The 21,389-nt window shown below is 37.3% G+C and overlaps 2 protein-coding genes across 2 annotated transcripts in view; one reads left to right on the top strand and one right to left on the bottom strand.

The window, feature by feature from the left end:
- The window catches only part of drg1 (developmentally regulated GTP binding protein 1), a 15,872-nt gene extending 15,589 nt beyond the window's left edge, over positions 1 to 283 (top strand). The window contains exon 9 of the mRNA XM_056467332.1: positions 1 to 283. This exon is cut by the window's left edge and continues 94 nt beyond it. Coding sequence (XP_056323307.1) covers positions 1 to 6 — 6 coding nt within the window. The 3' untranslated portion in view covers positions 7 to 283.
- A 7,992-nt stretch (positions 284 to 8,275) lies between these two features.
- On the bottom strand, positions 8,276 to 21,154 carry stard7 (StAR-related lipid transfer (START) domain containing 7). Its single transcript, XM_056466658.1, has 8 exons — positions 20,160 to 21,154; positions 17,898 to 18,058; positions 17,721 to 17,770; positions 17,415 to 17,525; positions 13,769 to 13,851; positions 13,115 to 13,214; positions 12,945 to 13,029; positions 8,276 to 10,730 (listed from the first exon to the last, which is right to left on the bottom strand). Exons 1-8 carry the CDS (start codon positions 20,606 to 20,608, stop codon positions 10,561 to 10,563), a joined length of 1,209 nt encoding a protein of 402 aa, XP_056322633.1. The 5' UTR covers positions 20,609 to 21,154; the 3' UTR covers positions 8,276 to 10,560.
- Positions 21,155 to 21,389: the final 235 nt, after the last annotated feature.

Below are 21,389 nucleotides of genomic sequence, written 5' to 3'. Positions count from 1 at the left end.
AAATAAAAGGACTCCGATGCCTTGCATGATCAGTACACCTCACATAAGAAGTGATGAGACATTCATAAATGCCCCAGAGGTTTCCCATGGCACCATTTGGCTGTTCCTCCATTCGTATCTTTGGACTTGGAAAAAGTATGATTGTTAATCCATTCAAATGCATCGAGCAGATTAAATAATGTGTCTCCTCGTGGTTGGATATGCATCACAAATGGCTTGAATGCAGTTACAGAATAAGTGCATCTGCAAAACAAAGTGAACTTCAATAAAAGACTGTAAAACATTTGACTGTATTGTTTTCCCAATGAACTGAGATGTCTAGTCAGTAACCAGCCTGGTTTAATCCAGTAGTCTTGTGGCTATAAGTAATACCCTCCCCCTCTGGGATAATCAATCACTCTGGATAACCAGGGCACTTAGTGGATGAATGAGATGAGGAGTGAAACACACCCAGACAGGAGCACTGATACCCTTAAATTTCCCCGTTCCCCAGGGACATTTTGACATTGTGTGATAAGTGCCAAAACAATTCTCCATTTTTATTTTATTTTTATTTTTTTGTGTGTGTTGCATCTGAGGTGACTAGAAAAATAAACAATTTCTATTGATCTTTGGGCAACAAGTTTTTTCTGTAAAGGTTGAAAACACTGAAAAAGTATTTAAATGTTGTAATTTTAAAAACAGAATTTTGGCCTTAAAAAGTCTTAAGTTGACAGAAATATTGTCTTGCAGGTCTTAAATAATGTTAAACAGGTCTTAATTTTAAAAGTTGTCAAAGTAATATTACCCAATTGGGCCGACACCCATCCAACCATTAACAATCTATCTACATTTTTATATGTATGTATGTATGTATGTATGTGTATATATATATATATATATATATATATATATATATATATATATATATATATATATATAAATTACGTTTTTTTTATTGCAAAGAGATTATTTCACAACAGCTGTTAGGCATTTTAAAGCAAACATTTTTTTTCTTAATAGTTTTCTTTATAGTAAATATACATTTAACACATTAAATATGTGGTTAGGAACTTCATTTGTTTTTTTTTTCCAATTCCATTGATCCAACTGGGCCATTATCAAAAATCCTTAGTGTTTAGCCCTGTATTGGTCTAAAATCTCATTCATAATGGTCTTAAGAGTCTTTAAAAGTCTTAAATTTGATTTGATGAAACCTGCTAAAACCATGTTAACTGCTATAATATCATTTTAAATGTAAAGAAATGTCATCACAGGACCAAACAAAAATATTTCTACAAACACATAATGGTAAATTGTAAATCCAGAGAAAATGATATTTTTATGTCTTTATTTCTTATAAAGAATACAAACTGAAATATGGATGTTTTTAATATTCTTTGGATAATTGATTGGGTGAGTGTGAGATTCTCTCCAAAACTATTTCTTGAAATGTTTTTTTTAATAACCACAAACTCTACTGAAATAATTTGTCAAAAGACCCTCTCCACTTTTATAAATGATCGTCTAATTCTCAAAGCTATTTGTTTTTAGTCATTGGGCAGTCTGCTATAAGCACCTTTGGCACTGCTGAATTTAGTAATACCTAATGCAGATAGTACAATAAATAATCTCAAAGAAAGCATAACTAAAAGACGCAATATGTTATCAATGAGAATTTAAAGTGCGGCATCAGCAAAATCGTTAAAAGTGTGTTGTCCGTTTCTTCCGGAGGGGTTGTTGGGTTCATGGGGATGAAATGGAGGCAGACTCAGGCATCGATTTGAGTCTATTTTTTAAGATGGTAGGGACGTCCACCAATGGCAGAGGAGCAAGCGCTTCACCCATCAAGCTCCGCCCTTCCCCCACCCATCTTCCCCTGCTGCACTTTCCCCTGTAAATTATAGCAGCACTTTAGCTAATGAAAGAGTTGAAGTCCGGGCACTAATAAAAGCCATTAAGTGAATAAAGCGCTTCCCCCTCTAACAAAATTAAAGAATTTGCCCCCTCCTCAAGAGGGAGGACTCTATATTAATATTTATGAATTGCGGAACTGGACCCTCTACCCCCCTTCCAATGACACATACCTTGGCCCACACCACCCAACTTCTCCTCGCAATCCCACCTATCCTGGGTGATATTGCAGGACCCCTCCTGGGAGGCGGAGGAAGGGGCGGAGTATGGGGGGTGCTGGAGGAGAGACATCCTGGACAGTTTGCCCTCAGTCTGGCTAACAGATCCGGTCCAGACACCCAGCTCCAAACAGCAGCTCCGCTTCGCCCTCAGCTCATCTTAGTTGGTGAGAACAAGAGGCATTGGTCTTGGTGTGACAATTTAGTTTGAGGACATCCATCTCTGTGGGAACCTGTTGAAAGGTCCTCTACAAGACATCTTGTAGATGGTCCACTACAAGACTGAGGTAAGAGTCCTAAATGCAAAAGTTGCTGAATGACTTAACTGTTCTTCTTTTCTTCTCACAGAGCTGCGCTGACAATTTCTTAGTTTCCATGCACTCTAGAAATTTTTGGCCAATTTTTGGACTAGTGTTCTTCAAAGTAAAGATCGTAATGAGAGTATTGCGCAAGAAGGACATCAAATACTAGCTGTGTGGGTGTTTTCTTTAAACATGTTGCGTAATCAAAAGATAGACTCTAGAGTGGCAGTGTGATGTCAGATGTACTGGTCAAAGAACATTTTTATTCATTCATATTCTATCAACTTTTCTTTCTGATCATCATCCTTCATTCTCCTCCAGCATCCCAAATGGTCATTCTTAATAATATTTGTTTCCTCCCATTTCATCAAGCTAAGTGGTTCATTTGCTTGACCTTTAGAGTTGATTACTGCACCCATTCCTCCCATTCCCACTAAAATGTCCCAAGGGGCACGACAAGTACGAGGTTAATTTGATTACCACCCAGATGGAGAAGCGAAATCTAGACAGATTTTTGGGAGAGATACTCTGGGATACCTTACCACAAGAGGTTTTGCAGTAACAAGTTCAGAATTAGGTTAAAAAAAATTGTTGGACAGACAACATTGGCAGGCTGCAAAAGAAAGCGACAGTAAAAGTTTAGTCTTATTTGTGCAGTCTGTTTGGGAGCCTGTTAGGAACTACTGATGTCTCCTAATAAGACAACCATTGCTCCAACAAACTCTATTTCTATAGATTTTCTGAAAACCTCAGAACAATTGAATGACAGAAATCTCATTTAATTACTAAACCGCTCTTGATTGTTAACCCTTGTTCCAGAGCACTCTTAAGTTCCATTTCATTTGTCTCTGAAATTGTTGAAAATTTAGGGTTTTCAGGTATTGGGCATAGATAGTATTGAGGTGATCAGTTTTCGAAGAGGGTGGGGTTTGTCGCAGTTTTTGCGCAGAGGAAGGGCGGTGCCTGCGAATCTGCAGTGAGAACATGACCTATGACTAATCGTTTTTCTTTTTTTAATTTTGCAGACATCCTTAGTCGTAGTCTATCATGAACACCTTTTCAGTCCTATTGCACATGCCAGAGTCACATTGGTACAACTCCTATGATACTGCTCTTTTCAATTTCCAGTGACTTCAAGTTTCCTCCAGCCCTTTTGAGAACAGATACAACATCGAAGAATGGCAGAAGAGGACTATCGATGGCAACTATACTCGATCTCGACTGATAGTCTTTTCAAATTCCCTTCAACCAGTGATCTATAACGATCTATAACTTTGTGATTCCACCTTGCATAGACCTTAAGAGTTGACCTGTTCCCAGACAACCTTCATTGTAATCTCCTTGATTTTAAACAGATTTTAATGTACATGGACTATTCTGTCTCATCCTTTATGACTGACCCAGAATCTGAAGGAGTTTCTGCTGACTTTTGCCCAGGACACCATTGTGCTTGATCTAACCATGCAGTTGCCTTTCTGTCCATGGTTGTGCCAAGCACTTTGGAGACTTGCGTGCACTTTCTTCTGCGCTTTTATCTTTACTTACTGTTCTTGTTTTCTTTCATCCACATTCTGAAGAGTCCAGTCTTGTGCTATAGTCTGTTTGAAGTCCAAATTTCTTGTTTCATTCAAAAGAATTTTAAATAAAGATCCTTGTGTTGTTTTGCTTGTGGAGTGTATCATAGTCATTACAGCGATGGAATAAAAGAATGAAACAATGAGAGTAAAATGGTGACACAATGGTTGAAAGTGCTAGTTCTGTTACTTACCAACAACACTCGACAAAGCGGACGCTATGGTTTGACATTTCCTGTCCAGTTCCTCATCTGCCAGTCGATTTTAAATGTATGAGAGCCATAACTACCAAAGACGTTGAAGGGGGAACATGTTCCGAACACCCGAAATTCAGACACTTAAAATAAAGTATGAAAAGAATTATTGCATTGCACAATTCCAGTTGCATCAACTTTAATGTTCAAGAATCTGAATTCATCAATGATTTTTCTATTAAAAAATGAACCTCTGTGTTGAAGGATGAAAAGGTTTTAGTAATGCAAGTCTCGTTCGAGTAAATGTAATCTCAAATGCAGTCAGGGGTTCATGAAGGGTGGAGCTCACTGCGGAGCGGCACTTACCGTCAGTCTCTAGATGAATGAACCACTCTGTTTTACCATCGGAGGTCATGTTAGGTTGCACTGCTCGACTCCAGTCATATTTTAAGTAATGCACTCATCTGTGTGTCTGTGCACATATTACATCCTTTGAGAGTCGGCCTTATAATAGACACGCTTGCACTGATTTTAGGACTTTATAAAGCTTCTGAGCATGAAATGATTCAATGAACAGTTAAAAAAGATGCATTGCAACAACAATGTGAATGAATGAGTCTGTAACTATAGATGTAATCTGTCAATAAATGCTTCAAGGGGAAATTCACTCTATGAAAATGTTAGAATAAACCGTGACCATGGCAGCTACTATGTATTTTTACATACGTAATTTAAATTCTGTTTGTTTTGATCACTAACCCTCAATATGAACAATAGCAGTGCAGATAGTGTCCTCAGAAAACACCTCTAACAAGAAGTACAATATAAACAGAGGCTGTACTTTCTTCGTCAGCTGAGGAAGTTCAACCTTCCAAAGAACCTGCTGAAATAGTTCTAAACTTGTGTCATTAAATCAGTCCTCTGGTTTAGCTCAGCTACCAAATTCAGCCTCTGAAGACTACGTTGAATAGTTCGAATTGTTGAGGGAATCACTGGTCCAGAGCGAGCAGACTTAACCAGAGCGAGCAGAAGAGCTGCCGAAATCACTCTGGACCCCTCACACCCAGCACACACTGCCTCTTTGAACTTTTACCTTCTGGTCTAGTCTACAGAGAACTGTGCACCAGAACAGCCCAACACAGAAACAGTTGATTTCCCTAGGCATTCCATCTCATAAACACTTTATGACAGTAATTGTGAAAAACAATCACTACTTTTTATACACATACACACTTATTTATTTAACAACACACTTTACATGGCAATTTGCACTTAACAGCTGTACATATAACGTTGTATATAGTAATATAGCTGTACATACACTTGTCAATTTGTTTGTTTGCATTCACTTCTTCTATTTTTAAAATATATTTATTATCTTTTTTTTTTTGTCCTTTCTCTGTCATTCTGTTGCACTGTAGAAGCTCTGTCACAAAAACAAATTCCTCGTATGTGTGAACATACATTACAATAAAGCTCGTTCAGATCCTGATTCTGATAAAGTACATAAACTAAAAAATGCTGGGTTGTTGTAACCCACATTGGGTTTGCAATTAAATTTAAGTTACATTTTTTAACCCAATGGCTGGGTTTCTCTGTAATTGCCCAACTTTGGGTTGTAACAACCCAGCATTTTTAGAGTGTAAAGCATACACTCACTTTATCAGCCTTCAGAACACCCTTAATTCTTTGGTGAAAACTCAACAAGTTTCTGGAAACCTTTCATGGAGACTTTGGTCCATATTGATGTAATAGAATTATTATTGTTGCAGAAATGGCAGCCATAAATCCATAATAGGCCTAATGATTAGAAAGTTGGATAATCAGACAGGGATTGTAGGTGGGATTGAATAACCAATGCTCTCTGCAATCCTCTATGCCATGACTGAGGAATCTCTTGCCTTGAGCAAGACACAGAGCCACATCTGCTGCTGGTGCTACAGCAGGGGTGCCCAAACATTTTATATAAAGGGCCAAAAACCAAACTTGATTGAGGGCTGTGGGCTGGAGTTGAATTTGTCAAACCGTATAATTAAATGTATTTGCTAATATTTAAAAATAATTAGAAAACATTGCTTTAAAACATATTAATTAATGATGCAGTTTAATTCTTTACATTTTCTAATGAACTTATTATAGTAAAAACATAACAATCCCATTTATAACACAATGAAGTTCAACGCTGAATACACTAGTCGAGTTGCTCTTGCCTTTGCCTTGATTTGCTTGCTGATGTCTTTGTGCATAGTCCTCTATTTGTCAAGTGACAGTATTTAGATTTTAAAAGTCTGATTCATTTACAACATAAAATTTTAGTTGACTTTTTGTAGCTCCTCAATTAAACAAAAAAACAAAAGGTTACGTTAAATTGGAAATGACGATCTCTGTCAAGGGCATTCGCCCTCCCTATCATTCTCACTCTCTTTTCAAATAGGATGAGGGGCCAAACCAAAGGTTACCATGAGCCAACTTTGGGCACCTCTGCGGTACAGCATTCTGATACAACCCTTTATATAATATATATACAACAATATATTCAACTTCAGCCAACCGCCTTCAATCAATTTGGTTTTTGGCCCTTAAAGGTTTGGGCACCCCTGCTGTAGCACCAGCAGCAGATGTGGTTCTGTGCCTTGCTCAAGGCAAGAGACTCCTCAGTCATGGCATTGAGTGTGGAAGAGAGCTCTGGGTATTCAATCCCACCTACAATCCCTGTCGGATTGTCCAACTTTGTAATTATTAGGCCTATTATGGATGGATGGTTGCCATTTCTGCAACAATAATAATTTTATCATATCACTATGGATTATCAGATGTCACTATGTTACATCATATAGGCAAACTGTTTATGGTCTTATGTTGTTCAATTTTGGTGAGCCTGTGTGAATTGTAGCCTCAGTTTGCTGTTCTTAAATCCAATTTATACTTCTGCATCAAATGCCTGTGGACAATCCGGTGTTGCTTTCACAGTCGCATACCTCCAATGCTGCCAGATGTAGCTGACTGGTTCCAGACTAATAGACTAATAGCTATCGAAAAGTGGGCGAGGGTGGTGGTTGACGGCCGCCAGAATCACGCTCAGTGGTGGGGGGTTGGGGTATGACGGTAGCCAAAATCACGCCAAAATTTTCACTAGTCGCCTATGTCCATTTTGACATGAAAAGACAATTTGCAAAAACGCCCAATTGGCAACACTGCATACCTCTTAAGTGGAGTGCAAGATCTGTGATTGGTCAATCAAGTTGGTAGTGATGACGAATGTGTGCGGGGCCAAGAACTGTGGAAGCAGAGCGAGGCCGGTGAATGAAGGGTTTAACAAGTCCTTCGGAGACGGCCCATACGGATAATTTTTTATTAGTTTACCTTATGATTAAAGTAGTTGAATATTCACGTGTTCCTGCCTCATTTCCTGAATGAGTTTGAACTATTTCTATAGTAGCTTTGCACATATTTCGGATGCAGACATGCCAGAGCAGCACACACACAACCCATATGTATAAATGGTCAAATAGACATGGAGTACGCTGATAACTCCACGCAGAAATATAAATCAGGCTTAAAGCTGACACGAGTATCTCTGGTGAGCTCTGCTTTTTCATCGTCTGATGCTGTAGCTCAGCTTGTTCAATGTTTAATGTGTTCAAATATGCTGTTCTGCTGAACTTAGTTAATGTAGTGTTGTCTTTCTGCCAGGTTAAACCAATCTGATCAATTTCTTCTCGACCTCTCTGGCATTAACAAAGCATTTTCATCCACAGAACTTCCGCTTTCACTCTTTGTTGTAGACCCTAGAGATGGTTGTGCTAGAAACTCTGCATAGTTTCTGACTTAAATTAACTTTAATCTCCATTCTAGTTTGTCTGAACTTCAGTCTGCATGCTTATATGCATTGAATTGCTTTCATGTAATGGGCTGCTCAGATATTTGTGATATCCAGCAGTTGAAAAGGTGCATCTACTGAAGTGGCTGGGCTTTATGAAATATGTTCTTGTATTTGAGAGCAAAATCTACTTGTCTGCTTTTGTTCTCAGGCGCATGCATATATGATGATTATGTGACATGACTACATAAATAAAAATCAATCGACACTCATAAAGTATTTCAAATCATTTTATTGTCACCAGATAATGAATTAGGTAGATCATGGTCTTATCACAGCCCCAATTAAACCCTCATGCTTCTGGCTCTCACTCATTCACACACATTTTCACTTGAGGCTACAATAGAACAGTTCTAGTTCAGATATTAGAAAACTGTGAAAATGATCGAGTAAACATGAGTTGTTTTATTACAAGATGCTTTGACTCAAATCATAAGCTGAGTGTTTGTCAAACGCCAAGAAAACACACTCTTGAGTGCACGAATGAATATCTGAGATTTGAACATGATGACTGAAAACATACAATGTGCATAACCATTTCAGAAGTGCCAGAAAATTCACCTAAAAATAAATGCTGTGATGTTTGGCGGGCTATCAAAGTTATTTGTAAAAGTGTAGTTATGCTTTATCATTTCAGCTAGTACCTCAATAATTAAAAACAAAACAAATCTGACATGCAATATTTATTTATAAACGGAGTCATGAATATGAAAACTGAAATGATTTACCGTGGTAATCGACAACATGCAACTGAGGTGTAAATAATCATAGAAAACTATGAATATCATCCATAACAGAGCAGTTTGTAGTCAATAATCAGAAACTGATGTAAACAGTGCAGTGTTTTCCAGGTTTTAAACATTCACAAACACATTTAAGCTTTTCTCAACAGAATGACAAAACAATATTACAACTAAACGAAAGAAAAGACATACTACAAACAAAAGGGGGATTAATAATTAACGAAAATAGGAGTGAACAAGACACTGATCTTTTTGTTACAACTTTAGATATTCAAATGCAGTAAGTCACGTAGTCGGTTACATGAATGTCATAATCAACATAACCTTTGGGACCTTTCATATTCCAAGTGCAGCAATTCCTATGCAACTCTAGTACCCCGCATGAAAGATCAAGTGCTATCCTAACTGAAACAGAGGACATCTGGATATTATAGAAGAGCATATGGAGGCAGCCACCATATAAATCCTGACCACCATATAGAATAGATCTGCTTTCATTTTTAATGTTATAACATAGAAACCAAGCAAAACAAAGGTCGACACGCACATTCCTTTGCATTCCCTAAAAATACTGCAGCAACCTCCCTGGCGTGTGGCATGAGAAATAAAGTGTGAATGCTCTAAAGATGGGACGGAGACCTGGATCAGGTTAGAATGTGGCATTAAAGTGATGGTTTGCCCAAAAATGAAAATTTGCTAGAAATTTACCCACCCTCAGGTCATCCGAAATGCAGTAGACTTATGTCTTTAATAAGCCGAGCACTGAAAAAGATTTTTAGATGAACAGCTTCTTGCACAGATCGATTATTTCATTTCATAAGACCACAATGCATCATCATGATCTGCAGATATATATATTTTTTGAACTAATAAAGTGCTTGCAGCCATTGACGTTCATTTTATGAATCAGCAAGGACTGTAGTTTCAGCTGAAAATCATCCTTAATGTTCTGAAGAAGAAAGTAAAACTGGATAGCCTGAGAGCAAAACAAGATAAACAGCAGATTTTCATATTTAGGTGAGGTTTTTAGGCAAGTTTGACTGCATTAATCCACTTATTTGACGTATAAACATGTATAATACAGACAATCCCGTTAAACTTGAGTTCCAATCTCAAAAAACAACAGAAATATTTGTACCTGCGCAAAATCCCATTTATATGCTGACTTGCAGACTTTCCTTCAGCTTTCTGTGCGATATTGATTCCGCCAGGAGTTGAGCGTAGTTTGAGAATTAACAGCCCTAGAGAACGCAAGCTGAGCCTGTTGGTGAGGATGTTGCGGTTGGCGTAAGACTAACCTCTTTCATTTCCAGAAGAGGTTTTTCGGTGATCCTGTGAAGGCTGTTTGGGCTTTTTTGCTGGCAGTGAACATTCACACGGTAAATGAGGAGCAGTTCATCACAGTTTAAGCTGCAAACAACTTCCTGAACTTGAAGCTGGAAGGGCGTTTGCATGATCGATTCTGATGATGTAAAGAAAAGGAGAGTGAAATACTGCTTTGGCAGGAGCGTCTGCAATTAATAAACAGCAATGTTTTGGCTCATCTTAGCAGTTTGGCTTAGATGCTCTCTACAGAAAGAGGAAGCAAACTAACAGCACAAAAATGAAAGATGCGAGCGTGCGGTATGACAGCTACTGCAGGATTGTTCAAATGGCAATGATGAAACCTTGGGAATAAACGGTTCTGATTTCTTTGTGGCTACAATAATGACCCGGTAAGAAAAACTGTCCTGTTGTGGGTCATTTTAGCAGACGCTCAGGCATAGATCTGACTTGGACCAGAAGTGTGAGTGTTTTCAGCTCCTAGTCGTTGTTCTTGGGAGGGTTGAGAAGGTTTTACAACATTGACGTAATCGTGCACATTGACGTCCATGTTTTTAGCTCTGAGAGCAGCAGTGTGAAGCTTCTCCAGGAAATCTGGCATGCCTGTGGGAGAGAGAGAGGGGTGGGGGGGTGAAATGGAAGTGAACAGGTGTCATGAAACAGCAGCTGCAGAAAGGGCAAATCTCAAGGACAACGATCATGATTACAACAGTGAAACTCTACACTGAGATTCTACTGTTACATTCAGTAACAATGACAGACCAATTGAGAAAAATTTACTTAGTGAGGCCAATTTTTTTATTTATTTTTATATTTTATATAGTAATTAAAAATTGGTTTAAGTAAATCTTTCTCATATATATATATATATATATATATATATATATATATATATATATATATATATATATATATATATATATATATATATATATATATCTATATATATATATATATATATATATAAATATATATATATATATATATAGATATATATATATATATATAGATATATATATATATATATATATATATATATATATATATATATATATATATATATATATATATATATATATATATAAATAACCTTTTATGGCTCAAAAACTACTGTAATCACAACAAAAACCAAACATTTCTTTGAAAAGTGAATATCATTTATTTGTAAACATACACCTATTCAATTTTTAAAAGGGTTTTTAACCTTTTTATTGGACAGAATAGACGAGAGTTGAGACAGCAAAGTGTGGGGAGCAGAGAGAGAGGGAACTGATCAGCAAATGACCTTGAGACTTGAATAAGGTCACCGTGAGCACCTCACATCATTTAACCATTAGGCTTATTTTTTAATTATTACATCTCATAAGCATTTTTCAAAGTTTATTCCTTTACTAAAAAAAAAAGATACACTCACAGGACAGTTTTTTTAGGTACACCTGTCCAACTGCTCGTTATCGCAAGATTCTAATCAGCAACTCAATGCATTTAGGCATGTAGACATGGTCAAGACGATCTGCTGCAGTTCAAACAGAGCATCAGAATAGGGAAGAAAGGTGATTTAAGTGACTTTAAACGTGGCATGGTTGTTGGTGGTCTGAGTATTTCAGAAACTGCTGATCTACTGGGATTTTCACTCACAACCATCTCTAGGGTTTTACAGAGAATTGTCTGAAAAAAATTAAATATCCAGTGAGCAGCAGTTCTGTCAGCGCAAATGCCTTTTTGATGCCAGAGGAAAATGGCCAGACTGCTTTGAGCTGATATAAAAGGCAACAATACCACTCGTTACAACCGGGGTATGCAGAAGAGCATCTCTGAACACACAACACATCCAACCTTGACGCGGATGAGCTACAGCAGCAGACGACCACACGGGCTGCCACTCCTGTCAGCTAAGAACAAGAAACTGAAGCTACAATTACCAAACCCTCATCAAAATTGGACAAAAGAAGATTGGAAAAACATTGCCTGGTCTGATGAGTCTCAATTTCTGCTGTGACATTTGGATGGTAGGGTCAGAATTTGGCATCAACAACATGAAACCATGGATCCATCCTGCCTTCTATCAACGGTTCAGGCTGATGGTGGTGGTGTAATGGTGTGGGGGATATTTTCTTGGCACACTTTGAGCTCATAAGTGCCAATTGAGCATCTTGTCAATGCCAGAGCCTACCTGAGTATTATTGCTGACCATGTCCATCCCTTTATGTCCACAGTGTTCCCATCTTCTGATGGCTACTTCCTCTGGTTTCTTGAACATGACATTGAGTTCACTGTACTCAAATGGCCTCCACTGTCACCAGAGCTCAATCCAATAGAGCACATTTGGGATGTGGTGGAGCGGGAGATTTGCTTCATGGATGTGCAGCCGACAAATCTGCAGCAACTGCGTGATGCTATGATGTCAATACGGACCAAAATCTCTGAGGAATATATCCAGTACCTTGTTGAATCTATGCCATGAAGGATTAAGGCAGTTTTGAAGGCAAAAGGGGCCCAACCCAGAACTAGTAAGGTGTACCTAATAAAGTGGCCAGTGAGTGTATAGAATCCATAACATCATCTAGTTCAAACAAAAAAAGGCACAAATATTTATACAAACTCTAAATCTTTAACCATATTCTTCAATAAATGTAAGAAAATACAAATGTGCATGGTCAGTAAGAATATTTATAAATGCTCACTAATTCCCAATCAATGCTTTAATGTGTGGCAAAAAGGTCATTTTTAAGTCTTCATACAGCCCATAAAAATAAAAAAAACTCTTCAAAATTGGGGCACACGACAGAAAGATTAAGTGTATAACAGACGGCTCACCACTGGACACCATCCAGCTGACGCAGTAGCGAGGGAAGACTGTCTGGGGGTCATCGCTGTATGTCAGCAGGTAGTCAAAGCCATTCTGTTAAGACAAGATAACTAGCTTAAGTATGTATACTAAGACCAACCGCAGACAGAACGACCCACAGGAGATTCCCTGCTCTCACCTCATCAAATGAGCGGTGTGGCCGGATGACCATCTTTGACTGGTATGAATGCACTCTGACATATTCCTGGGTCTCCGGGACACAGGGGTGTTTCACAGCTCTGAGTGGAGAGCAAAGCTCATTTAAAGGGGTTTTTGATTTTACTTTTCCAACATTAAACGGTAATGTTTCTGTAAAATCTGCAATGTTGTGAAGCTCTGAAGTTCAAAGCAAAAGGAGATCCTTTCTTTTACAGAATCCACATTTTAAGGCCTACAACAAACAGCCAGTAAGGAGCTACTTCTTGGATTTGTGACATCACCAACCATAAAAATTTACATAAACCCCCTATGCCTGGGCATGATGCACTAGGTAATCGGCCAATCAGAACACACAGAGCCAGCTGACTAATGAGAACCCATTGTGTAATTCCAAGAAAAGAGCTTCACAGAAAAAGGAAGTCAACAGTTTGCTTTTAAGAGAATGAAAACCAATGGTGTAAAATAAAGGTAAAAAGTAATGGATTTATAAATAAATAATTAATAAAATTAAAACACATTACACTGCACTCTATAAACACAAAGCTGATTGACCACCACTTTAAATTAAGGGAAATACTAAAACCAGACAGCATGCTACTAAACAAATAATAAACAAACTGGCAACCGCACTTACCTTGAGACTAAGATCATCAAGTTGTTCTCCAGGTCGACTTGATATCGGCGCACATAGACATAATCTCTGGAGTACATGGGATACTACACGGAAAAGGTCAGCAAAATTAGGACATACTGGTGATTCAACAAAAGTGTACATATTAACAGACATGCTGAATTAAACAGCAAACTTGATGACTAACGTATTTGATATGTTACTGAATACTCAAATATCCACATTCCTAATGTTATCTTCCAAAAAAAAAAAGACACTAATTTGAACCCTCATAGTCCCTTGAACTTTAATCATTTATATCTGTTTCGTTCGATTATGGGAGCTTATTGGAGGCATGTTATACACTTTGTGCTACTAAAAAGTTGATGTATACTGTACACCACTCAAAAGTAAAGTTTGAGGTCTGTAAGATTTTTTATGTAATATTTTGTAAATTTTGATGTAATATTTAAGTATAATTTAAAAGGGCACATAAAAATGATTAAAAGTGACAGCAAGGACATTTTGAAATTCTGTCATACGGCGCTGCGAAAAGGGGCGAGATTAAACAAAGATGATTAGACATTTAAAAAAGCGAGTGATTGGCCCATAATTTTAAATTTCAGTACAGAGAGGTCATGTTTTGATCTTCGATTGGTCTCACACAGTCACTTGATGCGATTTCGCAGGTCAGAGTTGAAATTTGCAACGTCACGAACTGCGAAACTTGTTACGCGCGTTTACGGTCTGACGCATTGATGTGCAAATGAATGGAAGTCTATGGGAAGAAAAGTCCAGTGTGGCTGCAGCTTTAGAGCGTGATTAGCTAGCCCAGGTGTGTCTGACTGGGGTTGGAACTAAACTTCGCATGACACCAGCCCTCCAGGACTGAAATTGGGCATTCCTGCTGTAAATGACTCATTATTTTAATAAATGCTTTACAATAGTTCTTTATAATAATTCATAGTCATCTACACATTAATTAACAACTGTTTTCAACACTGATAATAAATAGATTTGTTCCTTTTGCAGAAAAATTGCATATTTGAATGATTTCTAAAAAAAATCATGTGACACTGAAAACTGGAGTAATGATGCTAAATTCAAATCACAATAAGAGCTATATTCAAATATAAAATAGATCTTTTCAAATTTAATAATAATAATTCAATGTTACTGCTTAAATATGTAATCTATTAGTCGATTTATTATTTATATTTTAGATATTTAAAAATATATCTAAACACTTAAATAGAATAGTCAAATTAATTAATGAAAAATAATGATCTCAAACAAAATAAAATGAATTAAACTTAAACCCAAACACCAATGTTAGGATGATTTATGAACTTTGACACTGCTGAACTTCAGTCATTTCGTTCCATGCAAATATTTGCACAGAAGCACCATTTTATGTAAACCTTTACTTAAACCACTTCATTTACATGCTTACTGAGGTCTTTAAAGCTACTGGTTTGCACACTTTGTTAACCCAAACATTTTAATTTACTTACCCTTGTTTCTTTTTTCTGTTGATCACAAAAGAGGATATTTTGAAGAAAGCTGCAATCCTGTAAGCATTGACTTCCATAGGAGGAAAAACATACGGTGGACGTCAATCGATTCAGGTTTCCCAGTTTTCTTCAAAACGTCTTTTGTGTTCAGGAAAAGAAAGAAACCCCTAATGATGACAGTATTTTCATTTTTGGGTGAACTATGCCATCATCCAGGCAACATCTATGTCAAGGAATTGGTAGACAATTTGAATGAAGCCAGAACAACAGATTGATGAAGCATGACAGAAAGAAGATTAAGCTTAAAGGCTTGTAAATCTTGTGTCAACTAGTAGTAGATTACGCTGAAGTTAATTCATCTCAGCCCAGATTCATTCAGAAACAAAACACCGCAGTGCTGCTCTGAGATGCGTAAACATTCTGCTCCAGCTTTGATTGGTACTAATTTTTGTGGGCAAAGCAGAAAGATAAATGAGGCCTTCAGACGTAAAACCATATAAGTCCATATCTTCAAATTTTGAGTAATAAGATTTTCTTCATTTGGATTATGAACATTTTATTATAGATTTTTTATTTTACTTGAAGATAGACAACAAAAGCTTCTTAATTCTAAGGAGAGAACATTTGTCAGTGTCAGTATTAAAAATCTAAAGTTGTTTATTTATATTTCTCAAATGTGAAAGAATAGTATGTCCAGTTAGTGTTGAATAACAGTATCACTCTAATTCTTCATAATAATTCCTTACATTTATATAGCGTTTTTCTGGACACTCAAAGCACTTTAATCATTGGAGGGAATCATCATATCACTTTAAAACACTAAAGATCTGATTACTTTATCTTAGTTTTAAGACAGTAACAGAAACTTTAGGTTAATATTAAGCATTTCTTCTGAGTTTATTATTATTATTATTTAAAAACAGAACATAAAGTATGAACAATGTACAATACATAGATCTTCTTACAGTACAGGCACTAACAATCAGTTATTAACAATAAACAATAAATAAATAAATACAACAATAAATCAAACGCAGACATACATCATAGCTAAATAGTGGTTTATTTAGAAAAGCTGGCGCAGTCCACCTGTGTATATCCTACTTCAAATTGTTCTCGCGCTCCGCCATCCCACGATATAAATAAATATAAACAAATAAACTGCTTGTCATAGTTTACACAGGACTGGTGGGAAATATGCATTGATACAGCTTTAGTATACATGGTATGTGGTTTATTTTGATAGGTTAACAGTTTGTGTACTCCTCAGCGTGTTCAGAGAGAGAGAGATCCTGTCACATATACCAGGGATCACCAAACTTGTTCCTGGAGGTCCAGTGTTCTGCCGATTTTAGCTCCAACCCTAATCAAACACACCTGAACAAGCTAATCAAGGTCTTACTTTGTATTCTTGAAACACCCAGGCAGGTGTGTTAAGGCAAGTTGGAGCTAAACCCTGCAGGGCACCCGACCTCCAGGAATGAGATTGGTGACCCCCGACATATACTATTCACCTCTTTCAGTGGATTTTCCCTGGTTTTTGTTCTCCTCTTTGATTCAAATATGGATTCCCAGCATCCCTCAAAGCCTTCCTTACTCTGTGATTCCATTTGTTCATGTCGGCTTTCCTTTTTATGCTGAGGATTTGCCTTTTAATGTCCGAAACGAACATGACAGTAAACTGCATCTCTATTCTTCTTAGTGGACAGAAACAGTATTTTGGCGTACTTTAATGTTTAAAATGCAGACTCTTGGTCGCACGAAAATATCCCCAAACTGTTTCTGTATACAAAGTTCACACATACAATTAATGTCACATGGTTAACTTATGTCTTTTTTTTGGACTTATATGGTTGTTCATCGCATGCACTCAAATATTGTTATGAAAATGCTACTTAAGATGTTGAGTTTGTTTAATTAGTTGAATAAAATGCTTAAAACCAAAACAACAGCACAGTCTGTCTTGTGTGATATTACCATTAAATGTATAACATTTAAAAAGAGACACAGAAAGAAGTTTTCTGCTTTTCTAACTTCAATTATAAGGTCTTTCTAATAAGCTTCATCATGCAGTGAATGCATATACATTCCTAATATGCATATCACACTTCCCTAATTATGACAGAACGTAATGGAAAATTTAATTCACAGCTTACTGGAAAATGTGTGGCCCAATGAACGACCTCAGTGCCTGTGTTGACATCCCGGTCCACCACGTCCAGCTTGATAACCAGTGCATCCCACTTCTTCCTGTACTCAGTGTCCAACTAGAGTGAAGGGAAACATTTGAGAGAGTCTAAATATAACATCCAAAAACCAAAAGCAGATAGCAACCACAAGCACATGCCAAGATGTATCATCATCAGCACTGATAAATGAAGAACACGGCAGGTTACGTCTCAAATACGTAAAGCTATGGATGAAAACCGGAAGCACACAATCAAGCCATTTTACTTCATTACCTGTACATTGAAGAACTGTCGAGGAGTGACGTCTGTATAGGAACCAAACACTGTAAAACAATGGACATTCATGCTATTAAGATTTGACAAATAATTTTGATGATAGGATACATTATTTAATGCGTCTTTACGAATTAAATGACACAATAACATGTCTTTTTACTATTTAAGACAGACCTCTGTATTCAAAAAGATGACTGCCCTCGACTGGTCTCCGCCATACTCTGAAATTTTTCTTCTCCATGACCACTTCCCAGCCCTGATCCACATGTGCAGCCACCTTTGGGCTCACATTTTGGCTCCTCACCGACTCCACGGCCTGAAGCTCCCATGCACACCTAAAGACATTACAAGCTGCTTAATGCATAACATAATGCATGAAGAAAACATCTTATTTAGATGTATCAGTCTAAATATCGATATTTAGATAGAAGTTCAGCAATTTAACTCTGATGTTTGGCTAATGACAGTCTGGCCAGATCAATTAAGTTGCTGTATAAATAGTAGGTTTATCAGCCAAAGAAAGAAACACTGATAGACAGATTTCTTGATTAGAAACTCCAACATGCTTTAACACGCTGTAAATATCTTGAATGTGTGTCAGCTTTTATTGATGACATGATGACATGTTTTAACTCATTGCTAGCTAGATTTTAAACTGTTAAGTATGTTGCTAATGTTTTTAAACATTGCTAGTAAGTATTAACAGGAGGATTGCTTGTTGTAAAATACTGATAGCATGTTTAACTCGTTAACCAAAAAATGAAAGTAATGTTATAATTACCCTCATGTTGTTCCAACTCCAAGACCTTTATTCATCTTCAGAACAGTATTAAGAAATTTAAGATGAAATCCCAGTTCCAGACTCTTTCAAAGTCCACAAAAATAGCCTCAAAACAGATGATATGCTTTCCATTATTCAACTGGTCTATTACCAAGCTACTAGAATCAGGCATTGTGGCGGTATGATAACCTTGGATAAAAATATCACAGTTTCACTGTATTGTGATTAGGCATGGGACGATAACCGTTTTCGAGGTTTACCACGGTTTGAAAAATTCAACGTTTTAAAACAGCCAAGATTTTCTGCAATACCATTCCTTCAGTACATGTAAGATTTTTGTTTTATGTTTTTTTTTAGTACAACAGTATCTCCAGAGGAAAAGATATCTAAAGATGTCGTTTTAAATTGTAACAAAATCTGTGAGCCCAAAATATTATAAATGCTTCTTAATATAAAATATATTGTGTTTAATAGGGAAAAATATTGTTGTTTTTACCCAGACATTTAAAAAGAACTTATTTTAGAGCAGTAATCATAATTCCGTGACACCATGATATTTTTATCCAAGGTTATCATACCATCAGAATCTTATACCAGCCCATGCCTATTTGTGATTACTGCTCTAAATATGTTTTTTTATGTGTCTGGGTAACAAAACTACTTTTTCCCCTATCAAACAATATATTTTATTCCAATAAAAAATTCAAATATTTTGGAGCAGAAGCTTTCCTGCTGGAGATACTGTTGCCCTAAAAAAAACTAAAAACACGAAAAAAATCTACATATACAGTAGGAACGGTATAGCAGAAAATTTTGGTGGTTTTAAAACCTTGACTTTTTTCAAACCACAGTAAACCTTGAAACTGGTCCCATGCCCCATGCGTCCCGAATAAAATACTTTTGTGCACACAAAACAAAAATAACTTCATTCAAACAGTTTCTTCTCCTCAGTGTCAGCACGCTTCTGATATATAACCTCAGATGTGACTGTTCTCTGTATCAAACAGAGGTAGACACAGATGGCCATCCGAGATATACATCAACATACAGCGATTTTGTGAAAGCGCACCCTATACTGACACTGAGGAGAAAAGACTGTTGAATAAAGTCACTTTTTTTGTGCATACAGAAGTGTCCTTGTTGCTTGATAATATTCTAATTGAACCAATAAAGCCATATGGACTGTTTGTTTTTTTTTTAGAAATTTTTAAAATATTTTTTGCCATGTTATGGACTTTGAAGGATTCAAGGATTCTTGTCTATGGAGGATGAGGGAGCTCTCAGATTTCACCCACAAATATTTGTGTTCTGAAGATGAATTAACTCATTGGTTTGAATTGACATGAGGGTGAGTAAATGATAACAATTTTTATATTTGGCTGAACTAACACTTTAACTATGTAGGCTACTTTGAGAGCTTTGCTAGAGACAGAAAGGCTGATGGATAATAGAAAAGAAGCTCAAATGAAGTCCAAATGGAGTCTTGAAATGAACGAGTGGTTCTCTCATCTCATCTGCCACATTTGCTCACAAGTGCTACATTTACAGTGTCAAAGACAGGAACATGATAGAAACATAGTATCTATTGTGTTGCAAAAAAGGACACACATCATCCCATAAAACATCCAAGTACAAAACATCAGTGAGGAAATTACCTTCTCAGCTCATCATCCCGAATCTTCTCGTCTTCCCACATGAAGACTCCAGCCAGAGCCGCTATGAGTTTTCCAGTAGGGGCGTGTTTGCTTTGCAGGCGCCGCCATATGCTGCCCACGAGCGTCCACCTGCTTCTTTCGGAGTACAGGTTTGAGTACAGCTCTCCTATCTGAAAGGCCCTTCTAAGCCTCTGGCCTGTTACAAAACTACAATGGTTGGCGAATATAGACAACAGTTTCTCCTTCTTGTTGTCGGAGGCCAGTTTGTTGGTTCCCCTTCCTGCTTTCTGAAGCCATGACATCAGCAGGCCCACGCGCTCACCCACCCACGAAAAACTAAACGATTTACAACTTTTTGCACCGCTATTACTAAAAGTGTTTATGCTTTGCAGTCGGACAGCTCTGGCCCCTATGCTGCACACTGGGCGATGCTGGACGGAGGGGAACATTTTATCTAGAACCAAGGGTCGATGATATCTAGATTAGACGTTGAAGAGCACTTTAAAGCCCTAATTTAGCTAAAACAACGCTTTGTTATACAGATCAACTCCCATGTGGTAACTGGACCCATACAACAAGTGCAACCCAATGTCAAGTTGACATGCACTAGCTGTTATCTTGCAAAATATGCAACGACAGGTTTTGGTGAACAGCTGCAACGCACAAGGGCTGAATAATATCACTTTTCGTATTCTCGGCTCATGTTATGAGGCGATTTAGTAGTCATCTACTACATAAACAACTTGACATAAGCGAATAACAGATCTACTGACTAACCTAGCTAGCCTATCTTTAATGACATGCGACCGCGAGCAAACTGTAATTAAATCAACGCAAACAACACTAATGTGTTCGACCACGTGTCAAACCCGATATTTTATAATAGATAAACTGATTTTTGTATTCGTAGCGTTATATTTATCTTACTTTTATCCTCGTGCGTTAGCTTCATGCCCTCACATCTTGCTAGTGGAGCGTAAGTTGCGTGACGAGCACGCCTGTTTTCCACGCCCATTTCCGTATTCCGAGTTCCTATTGGATGTCTCTGACGTCAGTGATGCGCCGTTTATTATAATAGGATGAAAGAGCTGTTTGTCTTCTTTACTTTCCATCCCACATCAGCCAGCAAGTTCACATAACCCTCCTTAAGTCAACCCGTGGTAAAGGTCCTCTACAACTAAAAGGTTAAACAGCTTTTACCACGTGCCTGGTTCGTGGTGTAACCAAAGA

The sequence above is a fragment of the Danio aesculapii genome, chromosome 10, assembly GCF_903798145.1.
Source record: "Danio aesculapii chromosome 10, fDanAes4.1, whole genome shotgun sequence".
Classification (NCBI taxonomy): domain Eukaryota; kingdom Metazoa; phylum Chordata; class Actinopteri; order Cypriniformes; family Danionidae; genus Danio; species Danio aesculapii.
Note: the sequence above shows the minus strand (reverse complement) of the source record. Positions and strands in the feature narration are given on the sequence as shown.